At 37.3% G+C, this 13,012-nt stretch overlaps 1 protein-coding gene across 5 annotated transcripts in view; it reads left to right on the top strand.

Moving 5' to 3' along the window:
* Window positions 1-13,012, top strand: part of KNL1 (kinetochore scaffold 1) — a 57,399-nt gene that overhangs the window by 36,157 nt on the left and 8,230 nt on the right. For 4 of the 5 annotated variants that reach the window (XM_045574320.1, XM_036445971.2, XM_045574326.1 and 1 more), the window contains 8 exons: window positions 1,165-1,263; window positions 3,947-4,062; window positions 6,579-6,669; window positions 7,282-7,398; window positions 7,977-8,064; window positions 9,771-9,848; window positions 10,013-10,052; window positions 11,148-11,249. In XM_045574320.1, coding sequence (XP_045430276.1) covers window positions 1,165-1,263; window positions 3,947-4,062; window positions 6,579-6,669; window positions 7,282-7,398; window positions 7,977-8,064; window positions 9,771-9,848; window positions 10,013-10,052; window positions 11,148-11,249 — 731 coding nt within the window. Of the gene's footprint in view, window positions 1-1,164; window positions 1,264-3,946; window positions 4,063-6,578; window positions 6,670-7,281; window positions 7,399-7,976; window positions 8,065-9,770; window positions 9,849-10,012; window positions 10,099-11,147; window positions 11,250-13,012 lie in introns of all 5 variants that reach the window. The other variant, XM_045574335.1, reaches the window with a different exon arrangement.

The raw sequence follows: 13,012 nt of genomic DNA, 5'->3' as shown, positions 1-13,012 counted from the left end.
GGACATCCCTCAAGAGGGTTTCAGGTTGGAGAGGATGCAGGCTGGGCTGAGGGACACACACCCTCATGCACAAATTTCATGCACCGGGCCTCTATATGGAGAATCCAAGGCACGGGCCTGTTGAACAAGACTCCTGGAAAGATGGAAATGCCACTCACAGCTCTGCAGCAGGCTTAGAGGGAAGTCCCTCCCGACTGTCCTGGGTCAGAGGCTCTCCAATATGGGCCTGGCTTAATGGTGGGCAGGCAGTCAGGCCAGGCGGCAGTGGGGCTCCTCTGCTCTGTGGTCCTCCCGCCTCATTCCCAGACCCGCAGTCTCAGTCTCCTCCTTTTTAATTTTTAAAAAGTTATGAAATGTTTTGTTCATTTATTTATTTTTAATCCTCGCCTGAGGATATTTTTTCCCATTGATTTTTATTTATTTATTTATTTTTATTTTTTATTTTTAAAAAAATATATTTTATTGATTTTTTACAGAGAGGAAGGGAGAGGGATAGAAAGCCAGAAACATTGATGAGAGAGAAACATCGACCAGCTGTCTTCTGCACATCCCCCGCCGGGGATGTGCCCGCAACCAATGTACATGCCCTTGACCGGAATCGAACCCGGACCCTTCAGTCCGCAGACCGACTCTCTATCCACTGAGCCAAACCGGTTTCAACATCCCATTGATTTTTAGAGTCAGTGGAAGGGAGGGAGAAGGGGAAGAGAGAGAGAGAAACATCGACTGAGAGAGACACATTCAATTGATTGCCTCTCAAACGTGCAACCAAGTTACGTGCCCTGGATGGAATCGAACCTGAGACCTTTAGCCCTAGGATCAGCACTCTAACCACTGAACATATGGCCATGTTATTAAATGTTTTAGATACATAGAAGAGTTTTCTTTTCTCTGGTAAGGACCCAATTTGGCAGTTAATTATATAAATATGAAGTAAAAATAATGATTAGAAGAACTAAATTTTGTTATTTTCCCCCAATTCTACTGTTACTGAATAACCTTAAGAATTAAATTTTAGATATCTGCTCATGTATAGCTTACAAATAGCTGGATAGTATTTCCACAAATATACGCAAAGTACTTTAAGCTATTTTAAACAAATGTTAAAATAAAAATGAGCTCACCTTGAATGGTTATGCAAGCTTTTTTTTTTTCTTTTCTCAGAAACTCAAAGATGGGAGAATAACAATAAAGGAATTCCTTATACTTCTTCAAGTCCACATTTTGATACAAAAACCCCGACAGAGTACTCTCCCAACCAAAGTAAGTGCAATTTTTTGCAAAATAGTTGCCTCAGATAGAATATATTGTACTTATTTACTAAACTGCATCAAATTACGATTTATTCAGAAACAAAAAGAAAATCTAAGGAAGCAAAATTTCATATAAAAGTTTTTTTGTAATAGATACATTTGTGGTTTGCATAAAAACTGATATTTTATTTATGTCATGGATTTTCATAAGGTGAAGTTTTCTCATTCCTTGCCATCTATTTTTGTTTTTGATACTTTTTCCTGAACATATGCTCTTTTCTACCATTAAACAAGTCTAAAAATAGCAGTTTTTAATAAACACTTTTCAAAATAAATATGTAAGATCATAGAATATTTGAACAATACAACCAACAAACTAAAAAAGATTAAGAGAAAAACTTGTAGTTCTTTCAAAAGAATTTTTTTTCTTTATAGTCTGTTGAATATTTAAAAGAATTAGTTAGGCCCTTGCCACAAAGACAACATTAACAAACTGAAAAAATGGAAATTTTATGGACCACATCATCTGACCTTGATCCAATAAAATTAGAACTAATAAAAGGACTAAACATTCTTTAGGTTCTTAAAAATTAAACACACTTCTAAATAATTTTTTAAAATATATATTTAAATTAATTTTAGAGAGGAAGGTAGAGAGAGAGAGAGAAACATCAGTGATGAGAGAGAATCATTGATTGGCTGCCTCCTGCACGCCCCACACTGGGAATTGAGCCTGCAACCTGTGCATGTGCCCTGATCGGGAATCAAACCATGACCTCCTGGTTCATGGGTTACTGATCAACCACTGAGACATGCTGGCCAGGCTAGATAATTTTTAAAGAGGCAATCAAAATTATTTAGAAAGCAAAGGGGTACATTTAATACCAAATCTATGGAACATACAGAAAAATTTAAACTTAACAGAAAATTAAAAGCCTCACATATCCTATATAATAAAACCCTAATATGCAAATCATCTGAATGGTGGGATGACCAGTCACTATGACATGCATTGACCACCAGGGGGCAGATGCTCAACACAGGGGCTTCCCCCTGGTGGTCAGTAGTTCGGGGGAGCGCTGCTCAACTGGAAGCTGGACTCATGGCTGGTGAGTGCAGCAGTGGTGGCGGGAGCCTCTCCCACCTCCGCTGCAGGCGGGTGATAAGGAGCGAGACGTCCCAGACTATGAGGGGAATGTCCAACTGCTGGCTTAGGCTCAATCCCCAGAGATTGGGCCTGGGCCTAAGCCAGTAGTCATCCCCCGAGGGGTCCCGGACTGTGAGAGGGATGCTCCCCCTCACCCCCCCTCACCCCCTCCATGCACGAATCTCATGCACTGGGCCTCTAGTCTATATATATACAAGCCTAAGTGACCTTTATGACTGAACGACCAGTTGACCAGTCTCTATGACACAGACTGACCACTAGGTAGCAGGTGCTCAACACAGGAGCTGCTCCATGGTGGTCAGTGTGCTCTCACAATCAGCCTTCTGCAGCTGGCCAACCTCCTGTTATCCCTTCCCCTGGCTGGCCACAGTTCCTCCCTCTGGCCGACTGGCCCCATTCATCCCCTGATAGGCCCAGATCGGGCTGGCGACCAACCTCACATAGTCCTGGCCGGCAACCTCCTGTGATCCTTCCCCCTGGCCGGCCAGCGCATCCGCCCATGGTCCCTTTCCCCAGCTGGCCCCAGTCACTGGCCAGGCCAGGGACCCCACCCGAGCATGAATTTGTGCACCAGGCCTCTAATTTTTATAGAAGAGAGTCTAAAAATAAAGGAATTGTGTTCATAATAGCAAGTGCCCTTCAGTAGATGAGTGGATAAAAAGGCTGTGGTACAGTTATACCATGCAATACTATGCAGCAGTTAAAAAAAAAAAAAAAAAAAATCTCTTACCCTTTGAGACAGCATGGAGGGGCCTGGAGTATATCATGCTAAGTGAAACAAGTCAGTCAAAGAAAGACAGTATCACATGATCTCACTCACAGGAATCTAATTAATAAAATAAACTGATTAGTGGAGTCCAGAGACATTGGAGCATGGAACAGAGTGTGGAATCTCAGAGGGAAGGTAGGGGAGGGAGAGTGGGCATGTGGGAAGTAATCAACCAAAGACCTTGTATGCATATACGCTTAACCCCATGGATGCAGACAGTGGGTTGCTTAGTGCCTGGGGTTGGGGTGAGAGTGGGCTAGAGGGGGTTAAGGGGATTAAGAGGGGGCATACAAACAATAAAGATTTTAAAAAACAGTAAAAATAAAGAAATTATTAGTACTCACTTTAAGGAATTAGAATAATAAAATGCTATCCATAAAAAGGCAGGAAGACAATGCAGGAAAATGGTAAAGCTAATGTATTTTTAGGTATTGATTTATTTAAAATAATGTATAGCCATTTTATTTTTATTGCAGCTTTATTGAGGTATAATTGACAAATAGCACATAGCCGTTTTAAAATCAATATAAGTAGAATATACAGTTTCCCTAAGTATCTGTGGAAAATGCACTTTGATGTCAGAGACTTGAATTCAAATCCCAACTTGTAGCTTTACTGGGTGTAAGAATGTTAATAGAGTATTCACATTTTTCTTTGTAGAACTTTTAAAAATAGGCACCTTGAAACTTGAAATAGTTCTTAAACATGATTTGTTCTCAAAATACCAGTTTTAAGAAACTGATTTTTTTTTTCCAGTTTACTATAAACACACAACCTACTCCAGAAGACCTGATGTTAAATCAATATGTTTACCGTCCCAAGATACAGATTTATAGAGAAGATTGTGAGGCTCTTCGCCAAAAGATTGAAGAGTATGAAAGTTTTCATGTTTTTGTGTTTGTTGGATGGGTGAATATCTGTGTGTTAAGGTTTTGATGAGACTAACACTATAGAAAAAAGTTGATGGCATTAATCAGTGGTGTAGTACAGTATGATTATAGAAAGAGCTTTGGCTTTCAGATTGAGGTTTAATCCTGTCTATGACACTTAACTATGTAACATTATGTAAGTCATTTAACCTTTATTTCCACATCTATAAACTGGGAATCATAATACCTACTCAGGAGGGAGAAATGAACAATAGAAAATAGTGTATATAAAATGTTTTCATGCCATTTTTAGCAAAAAGTGTGTCCTCATTGAACAATAATTATTAAATTATCTACCTAATAAAAGTAACATGCTAATTGACTGTACCTTCGTGACTTCCACCAGACAATCAGGAATTGCAAATTAACTCAACAGAGATGGTGGGTTAATTTGCATACCCAGGTGCCATAGCATAGCGACAATGCAGGTGTTCTGCACCACCCCAGCCCTCCAGGCCTCTGGCAGCGTGGGAAGGGGGAAAGGTGGCTCTGGGCCAGAGCAGGAGTGGTGCCGACAGCCAGGGGAAGGAAGGCCCATTCTTGCAGGAATCTTCATGCATCAGGCCTCTAGTGACATCATAAATTGATTGCAAAGGAACATCTTCAAAAGAGAGATGTCTCTTTATAGACATATATTTTGCTTAAAATCAGGAATAACTTAGGGTTTATAATTTTATCACATTTGCCTTTGATTTGCATGTATAAAAGAACATGCTTTCCTCAGACTGTAGTTTAGTGCTTTGGGATATGTAGATGCTGCAGACTAATTTACAAATTTGATACAGTATACCTAGTTTCTCAAAGACAGAACAGGACTTGCAACCCAAAATAATGTTGATATCATACTTATGTAGAACTATCCAACGAAATTTGAACCAGTCTAACAAACATTTATTTAATAGATGTACATATTGAGCACCTACTGTTTTTAGTACTGGGGTTCTTCACTGAACAAGACAAACAGGTTTCTTCATGTTGTTTAAATGAGTTGGGCATCTGATGATTTTTTTGAGAATGTTTTATTTTGAATGAAATACAATGAATAGTCTGTTTAGATGTGGTCTTCTATTTGATTTGCACTTCTATGCTTGTATATAATATTTGAACTCTGGTAAAGATTTATTTCTTCTGCTTATTATAAAAAGATTAATATATATATCTTTGCTATTTTTATACATGCTATTCTGTAAGGATGAGATAGGATTTAGAACCAAATTGGAAACTTTTATTTAAAATAACTAGATGGCTAAAAATGGTTTGGCTCAGTGGATAGAGCATCAGCCTGTGGACTGAAAGGTCCCAGGTTCAATTCCAGTCAAGGGCATGTACCTTGGTTGCGGGTACTTTTCTAGTGCAGGAGGCAGCTGATCGATGTTTCTCTCTCAATGTTTCTGACTCTCTATCCCTCTCCCTCTCTCTAAAAAATCAATATATTTAAAAAAATAAAAATAAAACAACTAAAGGCCCAGTGCATGAAATTCATGCATGAATAGAGTCCCAAGGCGTGGCTGGCGATCAGGACCCATCTGTGGGGCGACTGGCGGGTTAATTAGGGGCTCCTGCTGGCACCCACCTTGGCTGGCCTGAGGCCTGAGGCCTGTGAGCTGGGGGCAACTCCTGTGTTGAGCATATGCCCTCTGGGGGGTCAGTGCACATTATAGTGATAGGTCATTCCGCTTGTCGTTCTGCCGTTTGGTCAACTTGTATATTAGACTTTTATTATATAAGATAGTTACAGCCCTGGTGGGTATCTCTCAGTGGTTAGAGCGTCAGCCTGGGCAACTAAGAGTCTTGGGTTCGATTCCCAGTCAGGAGCACATACCTGGGTTGTGGGATTGCTCCCCAACCCTGGTCTGGGCACATGCAGGAGGCAGCTAGTCCACGTGTCTCTCTTGCATCAATGTTTCTCTCCCCTTCCACTGTGTCTGAAAAGAGTGGGGAAAAGATCCTCAAGTCAGAATTAACAATAAAAGTAAATATTGATAACATCATAATTGTGCATTGACAGGCCTTAAGGATTCTTTATTAGCATCATGTTTTCATATTAGAAAAGCTGATAATATTAGGATGAGAATTCTATCTGTGGGAAGTTTTGTTTTTAAATATGATTTTATTGATTTCAGAGAGGAAGGGAGAGGGAGAGGGAGAATCGTTCATTGGCTACCTTTTACACTGCCTACACTGGGGATTGAGCCTGCAACCTGGGCATGTGCCTTGACCAGGAATGGACGCTCAACCACTGAGCCATGCCAGCCAGGCAAGAAGCTTTTTTGATTCATAATATTCTTGAATTGTTCTACAAGTGTTGAAAAATAGTAAAGCTGGTCACTGTTCTTTAGTGAATTCCCCTCTTTTAATGTAGAAAAAGGACTAGAAAGATCTACTATACCTGTAAATCTGAGTTGATTCATTGAAGCCGACTTCTGAACTCTATGCTAATTAACTTTTCTATATTTTAGATTAAAGCTTTCTGTATTGAACCAAGATAAACTGTTAACTGATGTAAACAGGAATTTATGGGAGAAAATGAGATACTGTTCTGATGAGGAGGTATGTTTTTGTCATTTTCTGAATGGGAACCAGTATAGACATTTTGGACAATTCTTATTATGAAATAGACAGATATTATTGGTAATTAGTGATGAGTTCTTTAACTTACTTCTCAGGTATATGTTACTAAGGATTTATTTAAGTATACATGAGTAATTGTTAATACATAATTTTTTAAAACCTGAAATTATCAATTTAATATATGAAATATAATTGAAGTTTATTTAGAGTTCTCTCCTTGTTTACCTTTCACTTAGATTTACATGAGGAAAAATTTAATTTATCAAATAATAAGTTACTCGTTTCATATGTGCCCTAATATATTAAAAGAGTTTTATAAGTTTTTTTTTATTAAAAAAAAGACTTAAAATTTTATATTACAAATTTTTTAAATTTGTAATATAAAGTGAATTAAAAGCAGGAATCAAAATTAAAATTTTTGGTTGTGCTTTTAAACTATTAAATTGAATTAAATTGCAAATGAGAAGTGCCCTGTCTTAGGAATCAGACTCTAGAATGAGCAAAGCTTAGAATCATATGAACCAGCCTTCACAGATCATTTGCTTTTTCAACTCATTTTAGTACATTGTAGCCTTTGACTTTTCCTTACAGCTGAAGACCTTTGGAATTTACCTGAACAAAATAAAATCACATTTTACCAAGATGACTAAAATCTTCACTCACCAAGGAAAAGTGACTCTCTATAGCAAACTGGTACAGTCAGCTCAGGTAATTTGACACAGTAAATAACATAGAAAGAAAGGTTTATTAAAATTAATTTATCTCAAATTTGTTATCCATTATACATATTGAAATAAAACAATATAGGATTCTGATCTTTCATTGCTAAGGACTATACTATAGTATTATCTTCCAAGTAGTTCATACCTAACTGTGTACATTTGTGTATGTGTTTAAAGAAGCATGTTCCCAAATGATTGTCCCTTAAGAAAGGCTATGTATTTAAAAACTTTCGATTAGCAAATAAATCTGGGAAATGTAATATGTAATATTACCTTTTCAGAGAAATTATAATAGATACCATATTAATGTCTTTCTTTAAAAGTCTAAAAAGAAAAAAACATAATTCTATTGGACCAGTGTTTCCCATATGCATTTTACCATAGAACATTATTTAATGAATTCTTTTTTTTTGAAGTAAAATTTAAGTTTAGACTAGCAACTTAGACCTTCATTTTAAGATCTGCCTTTAGATATAGCAGTTATATCAGCTGTTTAAAACATAATAATGTTATAATATTTTGTTTGGAACTTTAACTTAACAGTCTATACTATTGTGTGTTTAGAATGAGAGGGAGAAACTTCAGTTAAAAATAAATGAGATCGACAACATACTTAAGAAGATTGCTAACTGTCTCACTCAGGTGAAAATAGGTAAAGTATTTGGAAATTTTTTCAAAATAAAATTTAATTTTATCTAAATGTTTCCTTTTGTACAGATTGCTGGTATCACTATGCTAAAACCTTGTATCAGTAGCTTGAGATATTAAATTAGATCAAATTAAAGCTCCTTTACTATGCTCCTCCATAACACTATCAACAAGAGATGCCCAAAATTGGAAAGCTCTTCATAACCTAGACCATACTCTGTTGTTGTTTGTGTGTGTGTGTGTGTGTGTGTGTGTGTGTGTGTGTGTGTATCCAATTGGGCATTGGTTTTGTTGTGTGTTTTTTAAGATGCCAATTTTTAAAATATTTTATTAATTTCAGAGAGGAAGGAAAGGGAAAGAGAGAAATATCAATGATGAGAGAATCATTGGTTGGCTGCCTCTTGCATGCCCCCTACTGGGGATTGAGCCCACAACCAGACATGTGCCCTTGACTGGAATTGAACCCTGGACCTTTCAGTCCCCAGGCTGTGACGCTCTATCTACAGAGCCAAACCAGCTAGGGCTTTTTAAAAATATATATATTTTTTATTTATTTCAGAGAGGAAGAGTGAGGGAGATAGAGATAGAAACATCAATAAATGAGAGAGAATCATTAATCGGCTGCTTCCTGCACACCCCCCAGGATCAAGCCTGTAACCCGGGCATGGGCCCTTGACCAGAATCGAACCTGGGACCTTTCAGTCCACTGATCCAAACCAGCTAGGACCATAATCTGTGTTTTTTTTATAGATGAACTTATTTCCATTTAAAAATGAGCCTTTTGCTCTGGCTGGTGTAGTTCAATGTTTGAGCAGTGACTATGAGCAAATGGGAGCATGGTTTGAGGTAAAGCTGGAGGTGTTACTAGCAGCCAGGCCAAAGAGGGTGTTGTTAAGCACTGGCTGACGTGTAGAAATGGGATTTGAATAAATCAAGAGTAAATGTACTAGTAAGACTGGTATGGTTAAGAAGGACAGTACCCTGGTAGGGTAGTTCAGTTGGTTAGGAGCATTGTCTCAATACACCAAGGTTTCAGGTTTGATCCCCAATCAGGGTGCATACAAGAATCAACTAATGAATACATAAACAAGTGGAACAACAAATCGATATTTTTCTCTCTCTCTAATCAAATTTTTTAAAAAGAGAGGATTGTAGCTTATATTAAGGAAAGGTGGTGATGGTGGAGGAAAAAAAAGATTCAACGAAGTAATTTTTTGAGGTAAGAATCTAAACTTGGTATGGATTGCAGGAAGAGAACGGAATTTTAAGGATGACTCCAAGGTTTGTTTGTGTGTTTTTTTCTTTATTGTTGACACCCTTAATGGATGACTCCAAGGCTTTAGAAACAAATTGATTAAAAAATTTTAAATGTGTGTGCATACAGTATCTGTTCCTGCTTAGTTCACAGGGTTACCTAACAATAACTTTGATTATACAAATTTATATAAAAAATTTCCAACTCAGAATGGTCCTTGAAAAGCTGCTACTGGAGATCATTGCTATCTGGCTCAAAGTTCAGTTTTTTGCTACTAGAAGCAAGTTTTTGTATGAAATTATAATTATATCTCGGTGCTTTATTGGCAAGGAAAGATGGGGGAAAGATGAGTGTTTGTCAGATATTCTTAATTCATTTAGGAGCATTTTTCTTTTCATGTCCAATTTTTAAATTATTTTTGACTGGGTTATTCTAATGCATATTGTTTACTTTAGAAAGTAAGAACTTAGAGGATGAAGAGAAAGACAATCCTGTGGAAGAATGGGATTCTGAAATGAGAGCTGCAGAGAAAGGTAACTGAATTAATCAAAAAGATAAATGGGGGAAAACACCCTTTTGTTCTGTGATTATTTAGATGACATTAATTGAACTAGAATTTTCAATAAATAGATGATTTTTGTAGCAACATTTTAGTGTGTCTACTCTGATAGATTTGTTTTTATTTTTCTTTTCAAAGAACTGGAACAGCTGAAAACTGAAGAAGAAAAGCTTCAAAGGTCAGCCTTCATTTTGAGTGTTAAAAAAATGCGAAACTTCACAAGGGTAAATGAGTTTCTACCCTCAGATTTTTATAAGATTGGGAACATGATTATTGACTAAGGCTGATTCAAGGCTTTGACCTTGACTTCAGTGTTGACAATATTTTCTAAGCACTATTGTTTACAGAGCTTTACTCCAAGGCAGTATTTCTCAAGCTTGAATAATAACAGGATCCTTTTTTTTAATCCTCATTCAAGGATATTTTTTCATTGATTTTTAGAGAGACAGGAAGGTGGGGGGTGGAGGGAGATACATCAATATGAGAGAAAAACATTGATTGCTTGCCTCCCACATTCGCCCCGACGGAGGCCAGGGCTTAAACATGAAATCCAGGTATGTGTCCTGACTGGCTATTGAACCCAAGACCTTTTAGTGTATGGGACAATGCACCTACCAGCTGAGCAACACTGGCCAGCGCTCAGGATCCTTTTAAAGGAAATAAACTTAGCATTAAACTATGTTTATAGTATACTTAAGTATTAGTAAGTATAAAAAGAGGTGCATATTTCTTATACTCATGAATTTTATTTAACTAAAAGACTAAAATTAAATATAAATAATGTCAAAACCAGTAAAATTACAATTGATAACATTAATTTGACAGGTGATGTTTGGCTGAAATTAAATTGATGTTAGCAGAATGACTAATAAAACATCAGTTCTATTTAGATCTAATAAACTAAATTAAACCAAATGAAGGCACTGAAATTATGGCATGTCTCAGTTTTAAGGTAGGCAATCTCATAATCTGCATTATGCTTTTGTTTTATTATAAAAATGAAATGTAAATTTTAATCTCAAAGATTATTAAGGATATCTTTATGGATTCTAATTTGAGAGCCATTGATATAATCCTTTCCTAATTAGATCTATGCTTCTAGATTAATGCTCATTCTAAAAACCCATTGAGCATGCAAAAATAGATGCCAAAAATGGCTCCTCTTTGAGGAGCCATCCATCTAGCATGTAACTTCTTATCACAAACCTTTTATTTTAATAGAGTATGAATTCTCTAACAATGGATTTACCTTTCTGTGAATACTTTTTTGCAGAAATCTCTCAGAACTAGAGGTACAGAAAGAGCAGACCCTTGCTCAAATGGACTTCATGCAAAAACAAACAAATACAACTGAAGAGCTGCTGGATCAGTTGAGGTAAGGAAAAACTAGTGTCATTAGTTTGCATTTTATCCTGTGCCTTCGTGGTTGTCTAAACCTACTAGAGCATTTGACATGTGTTTGTAGTATGTATCACTGTTTTTAAACAATGTAGCCTCAGAAAGAGCCGATGTTCTCAATACTTTAAGTTTGAAGTATTCAAGGTGAAAAAAAAGGGACATCTGTAATACTTTCACTAAAAAATAGGTGGGTACCTTTCTCAGTTCTGGTGCTCTCTGCTGGGATTAGACTCCAGAATTCTCAGTGGCAACCCCCAAAGCTGAGATATCTCTCCAAAACTTCAGTTGCTGTTTGTGGGAACCTGGCCAGCCCTTTTGCGCCTCCATCCCTCCTACCAGTCTCTGTGTGGTCTTCAAATTCCATCCTCAGTTATCAGGGTTCTCTCCAGCGAGTCTTCAATTATTACTCAGGAAGTTTTTCTGTATTTTAGTTATAATTTCAGTTTGGTTCTGGGAGCATGTTTATGCAGCATCCACTTACTCTACTGCCACTTTTTATCTCCTCATTAAAGATAAAATTAAAAAAACAAAACAAAGAAAGAACATATACAAGATGGGAGAGCTGTGGAATTAAAATTTTAAAATATTTCTTATTTCTGTCAAAAGCATGTTTGTACATTCACAATATTGGAATTAAAATGTCATGTCCTGCACTGCCAGGGTGGCTCAGTGGTTGAGCATCAACCTGTGAACCAGGAAGTCATGGTTCAATTCCCAGTCAGGGCACACATGCCTGGTTTATGGGCTTGGTCCCCAGTAGGGGGGTGTGCAGGAGGCAGCCAATCAATGATTCTCTCTCAACATTAATGTTTCTATCTCTCTCTACTTCTCCCTCTCTGAAATCAGTAAAAACATATATTTTTTTTAAATGTTGTCTTCTGCCCTGGCTGGTATGGCTCAGTTGGTTGAGCCTCATCCCATGCACCAAATTCCCAGTCAGGTCACATACCTGGGTTGCAATCAGGGCACATTCCGAAGTTTCGAGCTTGATCCCCAGTAGGAGGAATGTATTAGGTCTAGTAATAATTAATGTCGTTTTCTAATACTTTTTAAAATCGAATTTATTTAAACAATACAACAAAATTTAATCAACAATATAGTTGCCGTTGTTTTCTACTACTTGTGCCCAACGCTCAGGAAGCATTTTAATCCCTCTGTTGTAAAATTCTTGTGATTTTGATGCAAAAAATTCGGTCAATGCATTTTTGAGGCATTCTTCATTATTAAATTTTTTTCCAAGAAGAAAGTTTTGCAAAGAACGAAACAAATAGTAATCGGAAGGGGCAATATCAGGAGAATATGCAGGTTGAGGGAGAACTTCCCATTCCAACTGGCGCAGTTTTTCAGCAGTGATTCTTGCAGTATGCGGTTGTGCGTTATCGTGGTGAAGAATTACGCCCTTCCGATTAATCAGGGCGGGTTCTTTTTCTCTTAAAGCTTGGGCTAACCTTTCCAATCGGGCACTATACACTCACTTGTAATGGTTTGTTTAGATGGTAAAAGTTCATAATGAAGAATTCCTTTAAAATTCCACCAAACACACAACATCACTTTTTTCGCATGCAAGTCAGGTTTTGGCGTGGGCTGCGGAGCCTCATTTTTATCCAACCACTGAGACCGCCTTTTCAAATTAACATACAGCACCCATTTTTCATCTCCGGTAACAATTTGCTCTAAAAACGGCAAACTGTTTTGACAAGAGAGGAGCGAACTGCAAATTGTGACTCTTTGATTACGGTT

The sequence above is a fragment of the Pipistrellus kuhlii genome, unplaced genomic scaffold (genome assembly GCF_014108245.1).
Source record: "Pipistrellus kuhlii isolate mPipKuh1 unplaced genomic scaffold, mPipKuh1.p scaffold_m20_p_1, whole genome shotgun sequence".
NCBI lineage: Eukaryota > Metazoa > Chordata > Mammalia > Chiroptera > Vespertilionidae > Pipistrellus > Pipistrellus kuhlii.
Note: the sequence above shows the minus strand (reverse complement) of the source record. Positions and strands in the feature narration are given on the sequence as shown.